Raw genomic sequence first — 22,774 nt, 5'->3', positions numbered from 1 at the left:
CCAATACTTTGCTATTTACAGGCACCAGGCTTAATATTCCCTATTATAAATCAATATTTTCTATTGTTAAACTGTCAGAGACTCTGTTTTGAAAGATGCATGCCACTTATTTTCATATCTGTGTGTGTTTAGATTGAGCTTTTACCTGAGTGGAGATGGTGTTTTCTTTGAAGTCCCTCAGCTCGGGGCCTTGGAGACCCACCTGTGTGTCACCTGGGATTCCAGTTCAGGTGCGGCCGCCCTCTTCATGAATGGGAGGAAAAGCTTGACCAAAATTTACAAGAAGGGTCACGCTATGGGGTCCGGAGGCAAGGTTATAATTGGACAAGATCCAGACAGATTCATGGGGGATTATGATGCCAAGCAGAGTTATGTTGGGGAGATCTCTGACATCAATATGTGGGACTCTGTCCTCCCAGCCAGCACCATCCAGGACATGTACGCTCTGAAGAGGGTGCCCAGAGGAAATGTTTTCGACTGGGAAACCACAGAGCTTAGAATTAACGGGCAGGTAGACGTTATGACTCGTGAACTGTAGATTTAATGCTCAGACACAAACATGCTGACCTAATCTGTATGACATTTATGAAGAGGGTGATTTGTTGATTAAATGTCAATCACAGCCATTGATGATATACATTTTTTTTTAAAGACATGTCCAATAAAAACTCATTTTTGACAACAACTGTGTTGTGTTGTAATATATTACATAATAACAATCAAATGAAGACATTAGGTCTCACATGATAAATAGAAAGGTGCACTACGTCCATGTTTCCATGTGTGGGATAAACCAAGTTATAGGGTTTACTGCACTGATTTATAACGTCATCTCAATCTGTTTCCCATAGTAGCCTATGACATTACCTTTATTCTTGGAAAACCACAATCTTGCTCAATTCCTTGCATGCATGCTGCACAGTTAGGCCAGAAAAACATTGATCTGATTGATCACATATGACCACTGATAAGAGACAGCTAACATGATGAAATGAGTAGGCTACCCTTAAAAAAAAAGTCTAATTTTTAGCCCCTTCTAGTGGAGGATTCAGTCAGTCACGATACAGTCTACTACAGTCACAACTCATATCTTGAAATACTTTTGGGTGTTTTGTCCTTACATGATAATACTATGTTTTGTTTTGTTGTTGTTGTGTGCTTGCTCAAGTGTGTACCTTTAAGTCAGACAAAATTGAGATTGAAAGCATCAGTACAAGGTGCTGGTTGTATGAGAAAAGAGATACAAATGGAGATGTACAAAGCACATGTATGTTAAGAAAAACATGTAGAAGTGATTCACAAGCAGCAGGCACGGACGGGGTTCGAACCCGCGATCTTCGGTTTACGAGACCGACGCCTTACCACTTGGCCACCGCGCCTGGTATTGGAAATCCGATGATGTAAAACATTTTAAATGTGGGCGAGGTTATTACTATCGGAAAACGTTATTATTCTAAAGTACAATTTGCAATATAGACCCACACGATGATATAGAGGCCTTCACGGCTCGTCTGTAAAAGTGGATTATGATTCAAGACTCCGTTCAAATACACTATAATTTATCCGCCTTTCTTCGCTGTCGCATCTTCTCCGAAGTTGTAGAAGAAGGAGACATTAAATACTAAATGCAGCGTGACCGAAATATTACTTTCGGCCGAATTATCCAGAAAGGAAACGGCTTGGTCTCTAGCATTATTTTGTGTTATTTCATTCGCTTTATATTCAACTGTTGCCGAAATCGCAAAAAGTGTGAAATATTCAAAGGAGGTTTGGTACAAGAGTGGACGGAATCCTGTTAGGGACACACCCGGAAGCAGCTACCGGGGTTCACGGTAGATTAAAGGGAGTGAAATTTGCCCGTTTTTGCAAACATGGGAGCTGGAGATGCTGCTGCTGTATGATGTGAAAGTTGTTTATTCACGGATCGGATTTCTTTGTGGGAGTGTGCGGTCCGGTCCCTGTTAGTGTCAGGAGCTAATGTTGTAAGTAACACGACCTGTATGTTGTGATGTGAAAATCGGAGCCTGCGTAGTTAGGAGAAGGAATAACACAGGCTAATTCTTTAGCTTGCTAGCAGATAAAATCTATGACATTTGAGTGTTTTTAAAAAAACATAAATTCAATATTTGTCTACACATTGAGTTGCTGCTCGTATGCTCTTCTACTAATATCACGTTGGTCTTAAACAGTAAATATAATAGCATCCTCATACGCCATCAAGTTGTGTTACACATTACTAAACCTAAACAAATAAGTGTAGCTAGACAACATGTTGATATATCTTTCTAGACACGAATAAAGAATTACCACAAATCATTTTGTGCCATTCCTCACGGCATATAAAAATGGGATATTCACTTTTATGTAAGATACTGAATGCGAAGAGTTTGATAATACTGGATCTATTAAATCAAAAAGTGAACCTATGCAATTTCATCCTATCCCTGAAGCTGCTTTTATTGGATTGGACAATAATTCACAATTCATATTGATGATTTTTATCATACTTTTTATCTCATGTTATGGTTTTACACTGATCAAAGCAGTGCAGTGATTCCAGTATAGTATGAGATCAGCTTTTTTACATCAGTGTGATTGTTTTACGTGTGATCTTTGCATGAATTTATCATTTCCTAGTGATTGTAGATATGAATAGAGCTTGTAAACAAAGCATTACATCAACATAAGGACATAAAATCAGTGCTCTATGATCATTTCTTTCTTTTTTTTCAAGACTGGATTCATGTCAACAAACTAATCAGACAAAAATGTAGGTCTGGGAATTTAAAGTATTATTATTAGTATAAAAGTTTGCTTGCTTTGCTCTGTGCCTTTCTGAAATCTTGTGGTCTTGTTCCAGTCTTTGACGGAGCCTGTTGGATCTGCAGCTGAGCCTCCCTCCCTGGTCTGCTTCGCCATGCCCCTGGTGGTGGATGCTGTGTGGGCTCTATGGAGCATCGGAGCTGGTATCTATGACTACTTCCACACCAGTGCCATGGAGGAGAGGATCCACACGCTGGAGAACGTCCTCAACATCCACCAGTTTGTGATCGCGGCCCTGTCAGCAGGCCTCATCCTGCTCATAACGTACATACTCTGGAGAAAACACTAAAACCTTTTCTGACCCGGGCCTCTCCGGCCGAGGCTGGGCACCCACGTTATGATGTTTTGTCGCAGGATATTTTTCATTACCCACGCTAGTTTCCATCCAGATGTTGGCCAGATGGACCAGTCTGATTAATTCAGCTGCTCACACACTTGAAGATCAAGCTTGTTTAGCCATGATCGTGATGTCTCAGATGAGGTCAGAAGCACTGATGAGCAACTAAACTGAGCTAAAAAGCTCCATTTAAAATATAAGGGGTGTCTGAAAACGCCCTTTGGTTAGTTTGAGCTTGGTCTTTCTGTCTATCCATCTGTGTGTTTGTGATGTTTACCTGGTCTGAGATGGTTTATAGACCCTTGCCTACATTAATCCAAAATCATAACTGCTTCTAGAGGCAATTTTGCACTTTTTTCAGGCTTGAAGGTCGTAAATGACTTTAAAAAAAAAAAACTTAAGTGAGTGATGAGGGGTAAAGATGTTTGCTTGTTATCGGCAAGAACAGCTGTCTCTGAAATAATTTAAACTTTGATGGTTTGCTACAAGATCACATTGTAATTACCTCATGCTATTTTTTTATTAATATAACATGAGTTTTTTTTTTTATAGTGCTTCTTAATGTCTCATCAAGTTGATGTTATTGTCCAATTATCTTGACATAACCTAAACCCTCATCATGACCACAGCACTGGGGTGGTCAGAGTCAAGGTCAGTTTAATGGCTGTGTAGGATTTTGTTGCAAAGTGTCATAATCAACGTGGGAGTTTTTAAAAGAGCACATAAATGCCTTCAGCTGCTGTGGTTTGTAATTATCCTGGTTTTCAGGGGACACACCTGGAATAACAGGATAAGCACAAAAAACACTGTTAAAAAAGTCCAAACATGGGAATTAATTCATCCATCATGTCGTTTATTGTTTACCCTTTTCATGAACAGATTGGAGATGTGGGATTTTTGTCTATTGTGTTCTGGAATGAGAGGTTGTGCGTGTTTAAGTTTAATTTTTCCATGTTTACATTTTTACCAACACTGTCATTCATTTTTCCTAACGTTTTTCTTCACTAAAATGTGATGTAATGAACGGTATCGTCACCTTTTCTCTGTTGTACCTGTTTACTTTCTGAGCTTCATCATCACTGTACTGTATGCACTACTGCTACCATGGCTACAAGTAAAGGGAATATGTTTGAATAGTAAGTCAAGAGCTGTTCTTTTTCCAACACTTGTTTGTGCTTTTTATTAATTAAGTTATTTTTAAATAGAATCATTTACATACTGAAGAAAGAAATCTGCAGCCTTTCTTTTACTTGTGAACAAGTCATTTAAAGACTGGATATTTACTGCCAGTCATGTGATTTTTGTTTAATTTCATGTAAAATAGGAGGCTATGGTCTTGTGGATCACCACAGTTAGGTAAATTAATTAGTTTTAGTGGTGAATTACAAATATTCGATATTATATATATATATATATATATAAAAGAATGGTATAGTAACAAGTTTCAAATCAAAACTGTGAGTGATTTCTGTGGATACTGTTGACTGGTTAGTTATTGTTGCAGCTTAGTAGCACAGTGGAAAGCATGTGTGAATTCAACTACTGTGTGCCCATGAGCTATTTTTGTCCTCATTATGTTTTGGGGTCAGCGGTTTAGTCATGTGCATAAAATGCAGTGCTCATTTGAACCATATCTGGAGAAATTATTGTAGTGTAACAGCTGTGTTGCTGACACAGGCAGCATCAGTTTCTTTTTCAGAAAAAATGCATTATCTTTATGGATGTACATTTAAACAATAATCTCCATGGTGTATTCAGATGCATGATAAAAATCCAAACATGAAATTAATGAGGGTCACAGCACAAAATCCATCCAAATTAGACTGAGTAAATGGCTATCAGGTTTTCTACCATTAATCATTATTACATTATTAGATGATGAAAGTGAATATAGTAGCATGAATTTAACCCAGTGGATCTGGTAAAAACGAAAAATCAATGTAATCAATCAGTAAATCAATTGGCAGCTTGGTGAACTACTACATTTAAAAACTGATCCTTGTATTATCTGTCTTCAAGGAAAAAAGAGAAATGTACAATATTTGCCATTGAAATTTAGTCAAAATCTTAAGTAGCATAAATAGAAATAATTAAATAAGATGGGCAAAATTATATAGTATTCAATGAAATACAAAATTTGGTTTAATTGCGCCGCTGTTGATTGAATTTCACTAAGGTTTTTGTTTGACCCTGGTTTAGAACTGGCACGCCATGCTGCTCTGCTGCAGGCGGCAAATGTGCCTCTGAGACCGGCCAAACATCCGGACCAATCAGAGCTCAGCATTTCACAAACAAGCACTGTGATTGGCTGGAGCTGTTGGAAGGCGGGATCTTTCAACACAAGTCACGGTCGAAGCGTCAACCCACATTTGTCAAGTTGCCGGTTAGAGCAAAGAGGACGGAAATGTGCCTTCAAAATAAAAGCACCCATGTGACGAATATTGCACTTGTAAAGCTCGTTTGTTCAGTGCATACGTATTTCTCAAAGAGGTGCGTTGCTAAAATCCACAATTACATATTTATCACGCAATATATAAGGCGTGAGACACGTACAACAGATTTTATATTGTAATTGTAATTTATTTTGAAAACAACCGGATAACCTCTGTTTAATTCATAGGTTTAATTCCGCGTCGCTTTGTAGAACCGCTGACCTAACTTGCCAACAGTCGCGATTGAAATAATGTGAATTTTTGGTTGGAGGGAAAAAGCATGGCACCGAACCTGCTGGATACATTTGCCGTTTCTTTACTTAATCCGCTATCGATTGTTGATCAGCTTTCGAGGACTTAATTGGTGAAGTCGGAGTGCCGGACAATGCTAGCCAGTTAGCCGTTGGTGTGTCGCTAGCTGGCTAAGGAAGTTAGCCGGTTAGCTAACGCAAGCCGCGTCAGCTTGCCGGAGGCTGTTCTCTTGTTTCGCGCATTTCAAGCCTGTCCTCAGACCTCCGAAACTCCTACACCGATGCCTAATCGAAAACGCTAGATTTAATCTTCACCAATGTCGAATATACAAGAGTGAAAGTTCCTTAATCCGCTTTTAAAATGAGGAGTCAATACAGTCTCTCCTAAGCGGCTGGTTGTCTGCCAACGGTGCTCTTTTGTTTTGACAAAGGAAGAGGACCTTAGTTTCTTTCTGTTTTTTGTGTTTTTTTAACACCAGGTAGGGCGAAAGTTTATTTGGTCATTTTTTTTTGTCTGTTTGACAATGGCTCCACACAAGCAGGGCTCCTCAAGTGGAAGCAACCCTGTGGGTTTTGGTCCCGGAGGAAAAGCCAACGGGTACCACCAGTCGTCCTCTGCGGTCGCTGCAACCAAGAAACCCAACATGCAACTGATTCAAGCCGACCACGAGTTGTTCCTGCAGGCCTTCGAGAGTGAGTTGCTGGCTTCTGTCATCAAGTTGCATGCAAAACAGAAAAAAACAAAAACACAACAATAGAGTTTATTTTTAGGTCACAGCAGGAGGCTTTGCTGCAGCCGTGTAGATGGTGAGATGAGAGGGGGCTGCCTAGTTGGAGGAGTGGAGCATTTTATATCTTATGTAAATTTGATTATATACACGGGTTACATCCTGTTGTATACTCAGCCTAATTTTACCGATGGGTTTGACAAGTTACTTTTAATCATACATGTCGCACTGATGTCATTTGTCCTATCATTTGCAGCTGCAGTGTTGCTGTGCATATTTTAATCAAACTAAAGCCACGTGTTAGACTGTCTTATTAACAGTGCTTCATCAAATGATTGTTCTCTATTAATCTGTGAGATGTTTTTCATCACTTTTTTTTACTCTATAAGATGTCACAAATAGACAAAACACAAGTTAAGTGACCACAGAGTTGTTTCCTTCACTCAACATAAAGATATGAAGCAGAGAGATGCAATCACATCCTCACATTTAACAGGATTTGATTAGAAAATGTTTGGTATTTTTCCCGTTAAAAGCAAGAGTTTTCATTCATCAGATGGATGAATGGATGATAATTGCACTGAGGTCATGATGTTTTCTTTCTGGGGCTTGTTGCATGTTTGCATTTCAAAATTCCCATTTGAAATAATCCATAACTATATTTATTTGCAGAACCAACTCAAATCTACAGGTTCCTCCGCACTAGGAACTTGATTGCTGTGAGTGCTGCACTTTCTTGAAACTCACAAAAGATAAGATAAGAGGAAATATTTCTGGAGCTCTTTGCATTTCAAAGCAGATTTGTAATGCTCTGTCTTTTCTCTCTCTCTCTCTGTTACATTTCAGCCTATTTTCTTGCACAGGACTCTGACTTATATGTCCCACAGAAACTCAAGGAATAACGCCAAAAGGTAAAAAATGCAAACGAATATAAAAACATTGCTGTCTGTGTGCATTCATGATGGATTTCCTGTAGTTTTTTTGTGATTCAGTCCAGTGAGGAGTTAGAGACTTAGATCTGTTGTTTCTTCTTGTGTCTCTTTATGGCTTCGTTTCTTTTTTCTTTAAAGCTTCACATCACTATGGCGGATTGAAACGTGTTGTTATATACGTCGCCTCTTAAAGCAGGTCAACTGTTATCATGAGTGAAAGTCAACCGACATGTAGGCTGCCGAAAGGTGGGGGCAGGCTGGTTCAGTTGGAGCTTAGATAGTAGTAGAGACGTTTTCGGTTAGGCTGCTTTGCATACAGACGCTTCACATACAAAAAAAAAAAAAAAGATCCTGCTGATACACATGGGGCTGCTTGTGGTTCAGTGTTCACAAAAGAGGAGTGTAAAAGTACAGAGGGCCCTCTCTGTCTTTACGTGGCTGTTAAGTTTAGCATTTTATTCTGTGTTGCACAATGAAAAATAGTGACAACAGATATTTAGCGGCAACTTCTGAGCAGTGAAAGTGTTTAAGATTTATTCATTAGCATTAGCAACAAAACCAGGTCTTTGCCTAGTCTCCTGTAAGTAATTTTTGTGTCTGCGTAATGCGCCGGTTTTTAGATTTTGTTCTTTTACAAATGTTTGGTCACTGTGACTTTAGTGGAAACATGCATTAATTGTCAAAAAAGGAAGTGACGTTGAAACGACCTTTCAGTAATTTCTTTCTCAGAATTGGTAGTAAAATACAGATATGACGTTGACAATGGCATCAAAAGATTTCCTGCTGTTCTGCCAATAAAAACTGGCGACAGCGGTGAACCGGCTGATGACTTTCGATATGAATACGGTGCAATCTGGTCGGTTTTGGTTTTTGTTATTTGTCTTCTGAAAACGTATTCATCTGCAAAAGAAAAACTTTTGAAGAACGTGAATTTAAAGTATTTATCTGTAAAACACCTAACACGTTTGCTGTTGCTCAACAAATGTTTATATCATCCTTCATTATTAAATATACACAGATAATAATTTAGATATACATATATAGTTTTCATTTTATTTAATTTCCGACAGCCATGATCTCTACTTCAGCCTCATATCTTGTTTGCAGTCCTCATGATGAACTTGTCTTTGTGGTGCAGTAATCTTTATTCATTGCTCTGGACTTGGTTGGGAACTAAAAATGGCTGCCCGCCGTTAAATGGTGTGTTCAAAGTGGAGGTAGTGAACAAGGTGACGCTCGGCTCAGTTTCATTTTCTGCTGCACGCGTGGGTGCTGCTGCAGTCACATGAAACCGAGCTTGTGATTTGAAATGAATGAACTTCGCAAGCGGCTACTCCACAGCTACAGTACTAGTGTCAACGAAGGACGAATAAACTAAGCAAACAGAGTAGGAGTGGGTTTCATAAGTCTGTAACACTGAATGCTGTAAATTTATGTAATTAAAAAAAAATCAAGCTGGTTCAGTTTTCCAGACTCAACATGTCTCGGACGTAGGAGCATTTAATCTTTGTGTGGCATCTTTCAAAATGAGTCAACATCCTACCGAACCGGTGCTCAGATCTGTTTGATGTTGTATTAATAGTCGAGTCCAGAAGTCTGAGGCCGCTTTACCATTAATGGGAAAATGGTCTCAGACCTCTGGACCCTACTGTACGTAACTGTAAGCAAATTAAAGTGACTGACGGCAGGTCCACAGAGTCTGTATACAGTGTGTATATATAGCTCGTTTTAAAAAGCCTTCAATCACATTCATAGTCTTTTCCCTTGGCTCCGATTTGTGACTGGAAAATCCTCACATTCCTTTTTTTTTTTATTTTTTTTTTTTATAAATGAGTTATTTTTAGCGGGCTTAAACATGCATCAGATTGTGTTTAAGGAATACTTTATTACAATTTCTCTATATTTAAAAAATATGCATGTGTACACAGTAATTATTGTTATTAATATAGACAAATAATATATCTTGTGTTGCTTGCGACCACAGAACAACTTCAACATTAGTCCGGAGCCCATTAATAAACATTGGAAAAAACGGTAGATTCTTGAACAAAAACGAATATAAACGTCCACACGCTGCAGTTGGGAGTATGGATGGTATGAAATGAACTGATCATAGATGACCTGATGTCTGAGGTAAACATTGAAATGCCCTTTAAGCACAGGCACAAACATTACAGACATAATAGAGCTGGACAGGACCCCATGAACCAGACAAGAAGTAAAGCACAAGGAAAGCAAAGGATGTTCCGCAGTGATGCAGTCTATACCACAGGCTTTGTTGTTATCCAGACATCTGGCCTAACTATCATGTCTGCAGACGATGTTAGAGTTGTCAGACTTTGGTGTTGGATTGAAAATGAAACTTTGAACTTGGTCGGCAGGAAAAGTAAAACAATGGAGTTCATGTCACAGGGTAATATACTGTATTGTAGAAAGTTGCTCATATTTGGTTGATGAGGTGCGTTGGTGGATGTTGCATGGCGGCGGGCGGCGGTGTAATAAAAGTGGAGCTTTTATTCTGGCAGGATAATTTAAATGAAACAAGGCAGCTCTAATGTTTGTCTGGAAACAGCCTGAAGTGGTGAGGCTGCTTCTCTCTCTCTCTGCGCTCTGTTCGGCCGCCCAGGTGTTTCCAGTTACTGTAGCTCATTAGACCTCTCCTCAGGTTGATGCTGGACAGAACATGGATTTATGTGAGGTCACCAAACTCGATGCACTAATGGGCACAATTTGAGCCAGGTGGTTGTGTTTTTTTTGTTAGTTTCAGTCCAGCAGCACGCACAGAAACTGCACAATACGCTGCAAAATACCAGCGGTGGCATCAATCGACTGCTCTGTGCGGCGTGTAAACAAACTCTCACGTCCACAGGCGAGTTAAGGAGAGACACTACAGGCAAAAACAGTTTTTTGGGCTATTTTTCTTCCTTAACATGTCGAAAGAAATGGTAGAAAATCCACATAAAGGTTTTTATTTTACTTCATTTTGTCTCTTTTGTCGGTAGATTTCTCCTAGGTTCGCCTTAAGTTAACAGCTACTGTGACATACTGTGCTGTGCCTGTTGTCTGACCCATGTCATGTCAGGTATCATTGTAAAGATCTCTCTCCTGAACAATAATATAGGCTCCAAAAATTGTCATTTTCTCCGTATTCGCAACCAATCGTAAACGTACGATTTACATTAACAATCTATGGAATTTTACAGTACAAGTCTTTAAAGGCCGTTTTCTCAAAATGAGTTTTTCCTCAGACTCAGAGCCAGAAATCTCCACTTCAGCAGCACTTGGAGACACCAAACCTTCCAGTTTTATTCCTGTCTATATTCTGAAGGTTTTCACAGAGGGGACTGTTGATATGTTATTCAAAGCCTGATTTAGACAACATTTTATTCCTAAAAACAGGGTGAAATTTGATTTTCTTTTTTTTTTTTAGGGCTGGTGCCAGTATTTTCTCATTTACAGACTGATAAAAAGAGATATCCAAAATCCCCTCTGTTAAAACTTCTGACTAAACAAGACTTTTGAAAGGGGCTTTATCCATTGTTCAGATTTCGGTTCTGGAAATGTATGCAAATTAGCATTCATTAGATATTGCCTCATTTACATATTTAAACATAAAATTTGACAAAACTTGTAACACAAAAATATTTGTTTTAATTTAAGTGATAAACTTGGGAAGTGTCATGGCGATATCGCTTTGTTAAAATGTTTACCCTATTCACCTGTATTGCCCCCCCTTAACACAGCTCTCACGGCTTTGAATACAAATAGAAACAGTTCCTGTGTTCGTCTTTGCCAACACTTTAACAAAGGTAATTGACGTTCGCCACACTCGGCTGTTTCCACTTTGGGTCGAGCAGCTTTCCACAGAGGTTGTTTCAGTCCAGTAGTCTGAGCGGAAAACGATCAGCACCTGAGACAGAAATAATAAAATATATATAATTAGAATAAAATGGTAAAGAGGATGATGCTAAATCAACAGAACCAATAACTTTATTAGAAAAAGATCATACAAGTTTCAAACTGTACTTTATGTTCCTGCAACCATTATTTTCATTATCAGTAGATCTAATGAGTATCATTTTCAATAATTAGTGAGCTGTTTGATTAGATAATGGTTTAAAAAAAAAGGTCAAGACGTGAACAATAAATGTTTTGTTTTGTCCTAGAAGCAGCCAAAACCTCTAAAATATTCAATTTCCCATCAATACAGAGAAAAGTGGTGACAGTTTGGACGTTTGGAAACCAACAACCATGATATACAAAATATTTGGTGATTCATTTTCTTTCAGGCTCTTTCTGATTGACTGAGTAATCGTTACAGCTCTAATCTCACATTACGTAAGTGTCTGTATTAGTGAAACATGACCTAGATCGGGATGTTTGGAGGTAAAGCAGCTAATAAAAGAAGCACAGTTATGGTGAATGACGTCAGAGTCTGTACCCAGCAGAAGAGGAAAATCAATTCGGCTCTGACTGACCTGTCACCGGATCGGTCTCGCTCTGTCTGTAGGCTCTGGTCTGTTTTTGTGTCTGTACTGTGGTTCAGTGATGGGATGAGTGGCGTTGGCGTTGGTTGTTGGTGGTTAAAGTGAAGTCGCTAACTGCAGCTGTTTGTGTGCATGTACAGGAAAAGCTTCAAGGTCGACAGTCTGCTGTTCAGAGTGGAGAAGACGAGGGGTGAACAGGAGACTCACAGGTAAAACACAGGTTGTTTATTGTTGTAGTTGCTGTTGTTTCTCTTCTTTTTCATTGTATGTCACCAACTTTACACTGTCACATCCTGAAAATGTGAAAAAAATGTGCCTCTGATGTCAAAATAAACCAGTTCCTGATCTTTGAACTGTCAGGTCCTGATTTAAAACCAGATTTAAAGCCCTGATTTAAAAAAAAACGGCTCCACTAGCTTTAAATCAAGCTAAAAAATATGAACTTCAGCTCCTGTGGATATTTGAATGTTACGTCACCTGTTTAAAAGATTGAAATTAAACGTTTAAGTTTGTTCTGTTTGCCCACAGCTTGGCCTCCAATCTGCAGCTCACCTTTACTGGCTTCTTCCACAAAGCTGGTGAGTTTGTCTGTTGTTTGTTCTCTTTTGGCTTTTCATTATTATTATTTATTATTTTTTAGATAAAGTCTTTCCTCTCAGTGACTCAGAGTGACCAACAGGAAGTCTCTTGTCCTGTTTGTGCCGCTGTGTTTTCAGGGAAGCCGTCTCAGGACTGTGAGAACGAGCAGAACTCCGTGTCGGTGGAGGTGCTGCTGGTCAAAGTCTGTCACAAGAAGAGGAAGGTGTGTGTGAGACGATCACGAGGTCTTTCATCACTTTTAGATGACCTCTAAATCCTTCTTTAAAGGGATAGTTCAACTTTAAAGGGATAGTTCAACTTTTTCGCAAATTCTCCTTTCACCATAATCCCTATAGTCATAGCAGTAGGTTCATTACCTTTAATTATCGGTGCATGTTGTTTTGAGATCGGCGGGGCAGAGACGTGAGCTGCTCAGAGCTACGCTACGGAGGCTAATGGGATTTCTTGGTTTCCCTCATCAAACTCATCAAATACACAATCCAGCAACTCCAAAACGCTCTGGTGGACAAGTTGTGACCTGCACATTCACCACGCTATGAGATAATCATGTATAATTATGTAACATTACGACACATGAAGCAAATACTCTGAACTACTTGCACTTTTGAAATCACTCCGCCCAGCAGCCGTGTCTGGAAACTAGTTCCGGCTGCATTTGCCTCTAAAACAACTCTGTCTCGTAATGTTACATGATTATCTCATAGCGTGGTGAATGTGCAGGTCACAACTTGTCCACCAGAGCGTTTTGGAGTTGTTGGATTGTGTATTTGATGAGTTTGATGAGGGACAGGGGACCTGTACCGTTCACCTCCATTGTGTTCACTGAGCAGCTCACGTCTCTGCCCCGCTGATCTCAAAACAACATGCACCGATAGTTACGGTAATGAACCTACTGCTATGACTATAGGGATTATGGTGATAGGAGGATCTGACTAAATGTTGAACTATCCCTTTGAAGGACGGCATCTTGTACTTTTTCACATAAACCCGTGTCTTCTCCTCTGTCGACCAGGACGTGAGCTGTCCAGTGAAGCAGGTCCCGACGGGGAAGAAGCAGGTTCCCCTCAACCCCGACCCGAGCGCCGCTGCAGTCCAGGCCAAGCCGGGCGCCTTCCCGGCCCCGCTGCTCGTCCCCAGCAGCGAGTTCGAACCCAGCAACTCTCACATGGTCAAGTCGTACTCTCTGCTCTTCAGAGTGTCTCGGCCCGGTTGCCCCCGGACGCAGATCAACGGCCTGACCAACGGAGAGAGTCACCACAACAGAGGTCAGTTACTTATGTCTGGTTGTGTATTTATAAAGCATCATATTGGAGTAGAAACCAATCCTGAACTGTAAAGTTATGACCAACAGTGTCGGGTGTTCGATTGGCCAAATACCTGAATTTTGATTAGTGCACAAAAGTGTTGTTTATATCGGTTATAAACATGTCGTCTGTTGAATGTCTTTCTCTTCTGGAAGAAGTTTGTTATTTTTTCTTTTCCAGATGTTTCTTCCTTTTTGCCTCCATTATAGATTATTTATTTTGTTATATTTGGGTGTGCTTGTTTTTCTCTGCCCAATCCGAGGATCAAAGAATAGTTGGTTGGCAGCTACAGGATGAAAATCTCTTTATGTCAAAAGCTTGGTTCCAAGAAATGTAGTTATAATCAACTAAAGACATTGAACAAAATGTTTTTCTGCAACTTTTTTAACACCAGATGAAGCTGTCGTCTTGGGTCTCTGTGTGACGAGAGGAGGTTCATGTCATTTTGTGTCTGTTTCAGATTTTCCAGAGGAAGTGGTAAACAGGAAGAGGAGGAGCTCCTCTCTCAGGGAGGAGGGAGAAACCACATTCGTAGCTCAGATGACTGTCTTTGATAAAAACAGGTGATAAAAACTCACTCACTCGCACACTGATCTGACACAGGAAAACGTGCTGCGATGTTCTCTGTGAGGCAGGAACACAAAGTGAGAAAATGATCACAGTGTTTGTTTGTGTTTGTGTGTGTGCAGACGTCTGCAGCTGTTGGACGGAGAGTATGAGGTGTCTATGCAAGAGATGGAGGAGTGTCCTGTCAGCAAGAAGAGGGCGACCTGGGAGACCATCCTGGACGGAAAGGTGAGTCGACTTCTCTGTGGTGTGTAAATTCATCCGTCAATCAATCAAAGTGCTTCACATGATAAGAACAAGGAAACTAGGGGACACATATTGGGAGACACACATACACATTATCACAATAACATTGGATTTTAGAGGCATCGAGGAAACGCTATCTTATACTCCATCATTTGCAATGGGGAAAGCACTAGATAAAATGAAGTAAAATGAGAAGAAGAAAAAAACACTAGAAAAAATGAAGTAAAATAGATAAAATGAGAAGAAGACAAAAAAAACACTAGATAAAATGAAGTAAAAAGGATAGGTGTAATAGGATAAAATAGAAGAGTCAATGAATTACAATAGAATAAAAAAGATAATAGTAGATAAATATGTATAATGTGTAGTTAGATCAAGGGGATTGAGAGATACGGTATATTGCATTCAAAATGATAAATAGTTTTATACCGATAAAAATAATAAGATTCAGTTGTGCAAAATATGTCGCTGTAAAAACTTTTTTTTTCTTTCTGCTCTTCCCTGTAGCGTCTGCCTCCGTTTGAGAGTTTTTCCCAGGGTCCCACTCTGCAGTTCACCCTGCGCTGGACCAGCGACTCCTCCGACCGCTCCACCGCCCCCGTGGCCAAACCTCTGGCCACCCGCAACTCCGAGACCAACCAGGACACCAGGACCAGCACCCTGAGAGCCACGCAGACGCTGGGTGAGCAGCACCAAACATCTGTTTTCAGTGTAGATGTTGTTAATTTGTCAGTGGTGGGAAAAAAAAACAGCAGAGCCTGAATTCCTCGTCTTCTTGTGCTGCAGCTCTGAAAGAATCCATCAACACCGACGTGCAAACCAGAAGAGAACTAATCTCAGCCGAGCCCAGACAGAAGCTCCGCATCCTCTACCAGGTCGGTCTCTTATCACAGATTTAACATCAAATACAGGTCAGCAAATATGAGTTTGAACTCCTTATCGCTCTTTAAACAAATGGAGAGATAAGTACTGTAGTTTGACACATTCAAGGTCATGTTGAGATTATTGGTACGAGAAGTTTGTATAGGCACCATAATCACGTGCAATTCCTCTCCAGTATTGTTTAGTTTATTAGTCTGATATGAAGGGAGTGAGTTTTTTTTTTTCTTCTCAGCAGCAGAGATCAGACAGTCACTTTGATGTTTGTGTCGGTTTTATTTCTTACGTCCTCACGTTCACTGACACTCTCTGTGTTTTTGTCCAGTTCCAGTACAACCACAACACTCGGCAGCAGACGGAGGCCAGAGACGACCTCCACTGTCCCTGGTGCACCCTCAACTGCAGGAAGCTCTACAGTCTCGTCAAACACCTCAAACTGTCACACTCCCGCTTCATTTTCAACTATGTGGTGAGACGCAGTCACACTTAAGTTTTTTTTACTTTGCACTGTCTTATGGGAACACTGTACCTTTCAAGTTAAAGGGAAACTATGCAGGTCCGGTCGTTTTTCTGCTGTTTTACCAAACACTCCTCTCAGCCATGTGCATTTTATCACAACGAATCTGGCGAGACGGCAATTAATAGAGGGGTGGATAACATTATTTATCATAGACCATGTTACCATGTGTATATTTGTGTAGTCTTATCTGTCATAAACAAGAGATAACGGGTTATGGGGAGCGTTTGTGTCGCTGTGCTGCAGAGACAAGAGCTGAGACACCGGGTCGGTTTTCAGCCAAGAGACGCTAGGTGGAAGACAGAGAGCCTCCATTCTCCCTGGAACAAGTTACAAGTCATTTATTTAACCACCACAATTACTCCAAAGCTGTTTAATTAAGATAAAAACGAGCATAGTTAAGCTAAAAGTCCTGCATAGTTCCTCTTTAAAGGTGTTCAGAAATGGCAGTTTGTCCTGTTTGTCACGCCAAGTTTCCACAAGTTGCCGCACGAGTTTACCCGAGTAAGGAAAACCAATTTGATTGGTCGTTATCTAGTGGGCGGGACATTCAATGCTTTGGGCGAGACTGAGCTCCGTGTGTGTGTGTCTCAGACGTTTGATTGACGGATGACGGATCCAATATCAGTGGCTGATGAATCGTGAGCAACGTGACGCATAATTTGTGCGCCTGCATTATCCAATGTGAAAAAAAATACCACACTTTCATCTTGGTTTTACTCGAAAATAGAATTTTGCACAAAGTTTGGCCTACATTGTCTGATAGATGAGTTATTACACTAATGTTAAGACCCACAGTGGGCTCAAATTCAATTTTCTTTTCTGTACAGCTTTAAAGTAGAAAGTTTATTAGATTAAAGTTGAAAAATCAAATATAATGTCAGATCCAAGGGGGAAAAATGGGATTAAAGAAAAAAATGCAAATAGACGCTTCATCAAATGAGGCTGAAGTCTGATGCAACTTATTTCATTCACTCACATCTTTGATCTTCCACAGCCGCATCCCAAAGGAGCAAAGATCGAGGTCTCCATCAACGAGTGCTACGATGGTTCGTACGCAGGAAACCCTCAGGACATCCACAGCCAGCCGGGCTTCGCCTTCAGCAGGAACGGCCCCGTCAAGAGGACGGCTGTCACCCACGTTGTCGTCTGCAGGTACGGCTCATCTTCTCGCTCCTCAGGTCTCCGCCGCTCTGTGTGTTTGAATTATTCAGGGTTATAACTAGGGATGAGCGAGTACAGCATTATCTGTATCTGTATCTGTACTCGGAGTGGGCGGGGCCTAACCCGGAAGTGGGCGGGGTTTAACCATGGGCTGATCAGAAATTGTTATATTTGTTGCTGATTAGAAAACTATTTCCAGGACAGCATCAGCATTGAGCTTCAGATCAATGGTTTTGATCACGATAGCAAACAAACTATTTACAGAACAAGTTTTGCAACAATGAATACAACACATGCGGTTGCAATTATGAAGTAAAATGTAATGAACAAGAGTTTTTATACTTAACATAACTTTATTTTTATTTTTTTATAAGTGTGATTTTTTTGGGGGGGTTCTTTTTTTTAAATTTTATTTCCACACCAGGTGTGTGAGTGAGTGAGAGACAGAGACAGCTGAGTGTCAGCTACTCTCTGTGTATCACTCATTATTCTGTATCACTGATCATGAGAGAGAGAGGGTGGGGGGGTGGGGGGGAGTAGAGGGGGAGAGAGTGTAGCTTAATTTGTAATATTATTTATACCACTACTATTTTTTTTATGAAATACAGCAAGAAAGTGTCAAACAATCAGTGCGTGAAGTAAAAACTAGAGCCAGCTGACGGTTTAAAAAAAAAAACTCAGACGAACGGCGGAGAGGGGGAGAGGGAGAGCGTGTAAAAAATAAAATAAAATAAAAATTCCGACAGGCAGAGACGCAACGCGAGTCGGCACCACGTCTGAATGAACGCACGTTTACCAGAACTTTACTGGTTAATAAGTAAGTAACTGAAGTAGCCTAATAACAAACCTGAAGCTGAAGAAACCTAAACGTTAAGGGAGAAGACCTGAGTGACTGAGGGAGAGACAGACAGCTGTCAGCTGTTCTGTGTGTGAGTGATCAGAGCGGGACACAGCAACACACCTGCATGTGTGTAGGGGAGGGGCTGTAGCCTATCACAGAACGTTGACACAGTCAGCTACCCAATGAGGATTTTCATTCAATCTTTTTTTTTTTTCTTCCAAGCACAGATATTGATTCGTATTACTCGTTTAATACTCGTACTCGGCAAAAGTGGTTTACTGATACTACCGGATACTCGTTTCAGCCGAGTATCCGGCTCAACTCTAGTTATAACCTGCTGTGTCTCTCTCTGTCTCAAGGCCCAAGAGGACGAAGCCCAGTCTGTCCGAGTTCCTGGAGCCGGAGGACAACGATCCGGAGCAGTCGAGGACGTGCATCAGCGGACACAACCGCCTCTACTTCCACAGTGACAGCTGCGTGCCGCTGCGGCCTCAGGAGATGGAGGTGGACAGCGAGGACGAGAGGGACCCGGACTGGCTCAAAGAGAAAACTGTCAAGGTCGGTTTAAGCTTCTGTGATACAGAACAAAAATAAGCTTTAAATAGTTTTTTTAAGTCCAGAAAGTTTGAGTGTGATCTCTGTGTTCTTGACGCAGCAAATCGAGGACTTCACCGACGTCAACGAGGGCGAGAAGGAGATCATGAAGCTGTGGAACCTGCACGCCATGAAGCACGGGTAAGCGTGAGCGAGTGGTGGAGTTCAGTCACACTCAGAGCCACATATGAAATCAGTTTACAAGTAATGAAACATAAACATCATCAACCCAAAGACTTTATTTGTCTGAGATGCAGGAATGCAACAAAAATACACAGAAATACTACAAGAGTGAAGTGTCTGCCCACTCACAAACAATCTTTGACTGAGTACAGACCAAGACTGAACTGTCTTTTTGTCTTTGCCTGATTTCTTTATTAATATTGAAGATATATAAGTTAAAGGGATAGTTCAACATTTTGGCAAATTGGCCCATTGCCATAATCCCTATAGTTTTAACAGTAGGTTCGTTACCTTTAATTGTCGGTGCAAGCTATTTTTAGAATGGCGGAGCAGAGCCACGAGCTGCTCAGAGCTACGCTACGGAGGCTAATGGGATTTCTTGGTTTCCCTCATCAAACTCATCACATGCACCTGCACATTCACCACGCTATGAGATAATAACAGAACATTACCAGACAGAGTTGTTTTAGCGGTAAATGCAGAGACTGTTTGCCGGAAAACTGCCCCAGACGGGAACGCACTTCAGCGGTTTTGCATGAATTTACCTCTAAAACAACTCTGTCTGGTAACGTTCTGTTATGATCTCATAGCGTGGTGAATGTGCAGGTCACAACTTGTCCACCAGAGCGTTTTGGATTTGTTGGATTGTGTATTTGATGAGTTTGATGAGGGAAACCAAGAAATCCCATTAGCCTCCGTAGCGTAGCTCTGAGCAGCTCCTGGCTCTGCTCCGCCGTTCTAAAAATACCTACTACAACCTACTGCTATGACTATAGGGATTATGGCAATGGGCCAATTTGCCAAAATGTTGAACTATCCCTTTAAGTTTCATTCTTTTGTGTGGAAACGATGACATATATTAGGTTGCAGTCATTTAACCGTCTCCTCTGTCATCCCTGCAGCTTCATAGCAGACAACCAGATGAACGAGGCCTGTCTGGCCTTCGCCGAGCAGCACGGCGCCTACATCGTCAAACACAACCTCTGTCGCAACTTCCTGCTGCACCTGGTCAGCATGCACGACTTCAACCTGGTCACCACCACGACCATCGACCAGGCCATGGCCGGGCTCCGCCTCCTGCAGAGCCAGGCCGCACAGGGAGAGAGGGAGGAGGGCCAGGAGGAGGAGGAGGAGGAAGAAGAGGAGGACTGGGAAACGGCCGTTGAGTCCCAGCCGGAGCCCGATCCAGATCCTGATCCAGATCTACCCGAGTACAAACCGTTTAGTGACGAGGCGAGCAGCAGCTGCCTGGAGAATGGAAACCAACAGCAGCAGCAGCAGCAGCAGGAGGAGGAGGAGGAGAAAGAGGAAGAGGAGAAGAGAGAGGGAGGAGGAGGAAGAGGAGGAGGAGGAGCTGTGTCAGAGCAAATGTTGAACAAGCAGAAACTCTGCAGCTCTGGATCGGTTTTAAACTGACGATCGATCAGAGAGAGACGCAAAGATCCCAAACAGGGACACGAGGCTGCAAACCAGAATCAACAAAAAAGGCGACAGACAAACACGTTAAAGCACAAACAGGTCACTGCAGGGACGAGACGATGCGTTCAGGGGCCGGAACAACTCAAACCCCCTTTTTTTTTTTTTTAAATCATGGACGTCGTATATCTGTTTTTTGTTTTTTTGACACATTTAAACTGAAGCGACAGAGTCAGAGTTCATGTTGATCGTTACATAACCGATGAAGAATTCAGAAAACTTGAAGCTTTGAATCCTCGTTTGTCTTTTTTTTTTTTCACAAACACAGTTGGTGCTGCGTTTAATGTCCATTAGGTTTATTAAAGACAAAACTATGAAGCGAGCACAAAACAAACGATGTAGAGACACATCGATCATTGGTTTGGGAAAATAAAGATTATGATAAAACCAGAACTTTTTCAATGTTTCTAAAAAAAAAAAAAAAAAGTTTGCAAGAACCGATCATCGTTTATCTGGATCAATTTTTTGTGCTCTCTCCACAGTTTTGTTAATGAGCTTCATATGGAGTGGTTATTTTATATTCGTCAGTGTGAAGCACCAATCGGTGACCTTCCAGCTCCACCAAAGGTTTTCATTCATCACCATTGTGTGTGTGTGTGTACAGTCTCTTCTATTTTTTCTATAAGTGCTGTAGTAGCTGCTCAGACAGCTGTGGTCCCTCCCGGTCCAGATGTTTACAACTCAAACACTCCAGTTCGAGGGCTCCTCTGTTGTTTTTAGTGCTGTTGACACATGCAAAAACAGAAAAAAACCAACACATTCACCAAAAACCAGATCGCACACGCACACACACTCGGTGCAGTTTCTCCTGCTGGTGCTAGATCCTCTTTTTATTTTTACTCCTCAGAAACGCTCGGTGTAAAAACGAGTAACACTGCCAGAGCTCACACACAGGGGCCATGTTGTATCACTGCTCATCACACTCACACATAATATACACACACACTGAACTGTTTCCTGCCTCATGCTCAACCTCCTCAGTTTCAAAATCCAGATGTGACGGTGGTGGACACAGCTGGAGCACCAGAGTAGTGTCAGTCAGTCAGTCGCCACCAGTTCAGTTTTCTGTCTGTGAAGCTGAGAGAGTCACAGTGAAACCTTTTTTTCTCCAGGTGCTGGTTCCACTTTCTTTAAACCTGAGAAGTTGCTGCTCATTATGAACCTATGAGTCTTTTTCAGGGGGTGGGGGAGGGGTTAGTGTAGTTAATCAACTAATTTACTAAGTGATCACTAATTATAAGAAGTGATTGAGTCAGTCGACCCTCAGACGGATCAAAGCACGAGCATGATGAGGTTCTTCTTTATATTTTTCTGTGTGTCGTTTTTCAGCTGGTTTTTTTTGGTTTGTTGCTCCTCCTCTTCTTCCTCCGCTGTTGTTGTTGTTGCTGCACCTGTTATGTACATAAGAAATAATAAATTAGCTTTTTAACGTGGTTGTTTAGGAACCTGAACACACCATCATCCAGGAGTTTTTTTTTGTTTTGTTTTTTTGGGGTAGTTTCTTAGTTTACAGACCAAAGGGGATAAATGTGCTGCAGATTTCTCCGCTCGTGTTTTCGTGTTTCCTCGGCAAAATATTTCTTTGTTTCGTTTTTTTTTCTTTTTCTTTTTCTTTTTTAAACAAAACAGTTTCTGCAGAACAGACTCCGGCTCTGAACCATCCGCCCCGACTGATCTGAAGCCTGAAAGCCACACCAGCACCAGTGCCGAGTAGACGCTGGTGCTTTTTTACTGCTCCACTTTGATCACATTATATGCAGTATGACAGATGTGGCCAGCTGTGAAGGAGCGGCACTGATGCAGAAGTATTTGGAGGTTTGATGATGATGATGATGGGACTAGTTTGGATGTTAATGCGTGACTTCTCATGTTGCGACCCCCACCCGCTCTTTTTAAACAAAAAAAAAAAGCTTTACATCAGTCTGGAGCCTGATGGCGACGCAGGATTCAGTTCAGCTGCCGGTTCTCAGCCGCTCGTGTTCGCACGTGACGAGCAGAGCACTTTTTGTTTTCAGCTCAGACTCCACTGTCGTTATTCCTTTTTTTTTTTACTGACGGTTTTATTTCCGTTCATTCACACGAGACCAGCAGCATTTTGCACAAGACGAGAGGAGCCATGTGGAGAAAATAAAGACTTTTTCTCCAACTGTAATGTAAAAACCAACTGAGTCAGAATGGTTTTTCTATTAAAAAGAACAATTTTGTATGATGCTCAGTCATGTCGTCTCTTTTTTTTATTTTTTATCCCAGTCATGTTTCCTTGATTACACAAGCAAACCACACACAATGCAACATGAGCACATTTACTGAGCTGGTGCAGCAGAGAATCAGCAGCACTGACCTTTGAAAACAGGTCAGTGCCTCAGACAAAAGTACTTGAATGAGGGTTATTGTTATTTTGGGTTATATTATT

At 41.1% G+C, this 22,774-nt stretch overlaps 2 protein-coding genes, 1 long non-coding RNA gene and 1 other non-coding gene across 5 annotated transcripts in view; 3 read left to right on the top strand and 1 right to left on the bottom strand.

Annotated features, from left to right (window-relative positions):
- Positions 1 to 644, top strand: part of LOC146982592 (C-reactive protein-like) — a 468,648-nt gene extending 468,004 nt beyond the window's left edge. For both annotated transcript variants that reach the window (XM_085783649.1, XM_085783648.1), the window contains exon 4: positions 133 to 644. In XM_085783649.1, coding sequence (XP_085639775.1) covers positions 133 to 538 — 406 coding nt within the window. In that variant the 3' untranslated portion in view covers positions 539 to 644. The remainder of the gene's footprint in view (positions 1 to 132) is intronic.
- A 663-nt stretch (positions 645 to 1,307) lies between these two features.
- trnat-cgu (transfer RNA threonine (anticodon CGU)) lies at positions 1,308 to 1,379 on the bottom strand. The gene has a single exon. It is a non-coding gene; the product is annotated as a tRNA-Thr (tRNA).
- Positions 1,380 to 1,798: 419 nt separating this feature from the next.
- On the top strand, positions 1,799 to 4,300 carry LOC146982590 (uncharacterized). The gene is made up of 2 exons (XR_015036268.1): positions 1,799 to 1,982; positions 2,861 to 4,300. It is a non-coding gene; the product is annotated as an uncharacterized LOC146982590 (long non-coding RNA).
- Positions 4,301 to 5,795: 1,495 nt separating this feature from the next.
- Positions 5,796 to 20,696, top strand: LOC146982589 (polycomb protein suz12-B-like). The gene is made up of 16 exons (XM_085783630.1): positions 5,796 to 6,536; positions 7,244 to 7,290; positions 7,418 to 7,482; positions 12,131 to 12,199; positions 12,519 to 12,568; positions 12,707 to 12,792; positions 13,603 to 13,855; positions 14,355 to 14,457; positions 14,584 to 14,689; positions 15,215 to 15,389; positions 15,494 to 15,582; positions 15,912 to 16,055; positions 17,101 to 17,258; positions 18,468 to 18,666; positions 18,764 to 18,843; positions 19,788 to 20,696. The coding sequence occupies exons 1-16, from the start codon at positions 6,368 to 6,370 to the stop codon at positions 20,299 to 20,301; spliced, it is 2,307 nt and encodes a 768-aa protein (XP_085639756.1). The 5' UTR covers positions 5,796 to 6,367; the 3' UTR covers positions 20,302 to 20,696.
- The last annotated feature ends 2,078 nt before the right edge of the window (positions 20,697 to 22,774 follow it).

The sequence above is a fragment of the Trachurus japonicus genome, chromosome 8 (assembly GCF_045865225.1).
Source record: "Trachurus japonicus isolate A0001 chromosome 8, Traja_1.0".
Classification (NCBI taxonomy): domain Eukaryota; kingdom Metazoa; phylum Chordata; class Actinopteri; order Carangiformes; family Carangidae; genus Trachurus; species Trachurus japonicus.
The sequence above is the reverse complement of the archived record's forward strand: the minus strand, read 5'-3'. Positions and strand labels throughout refer to the sequence as shown.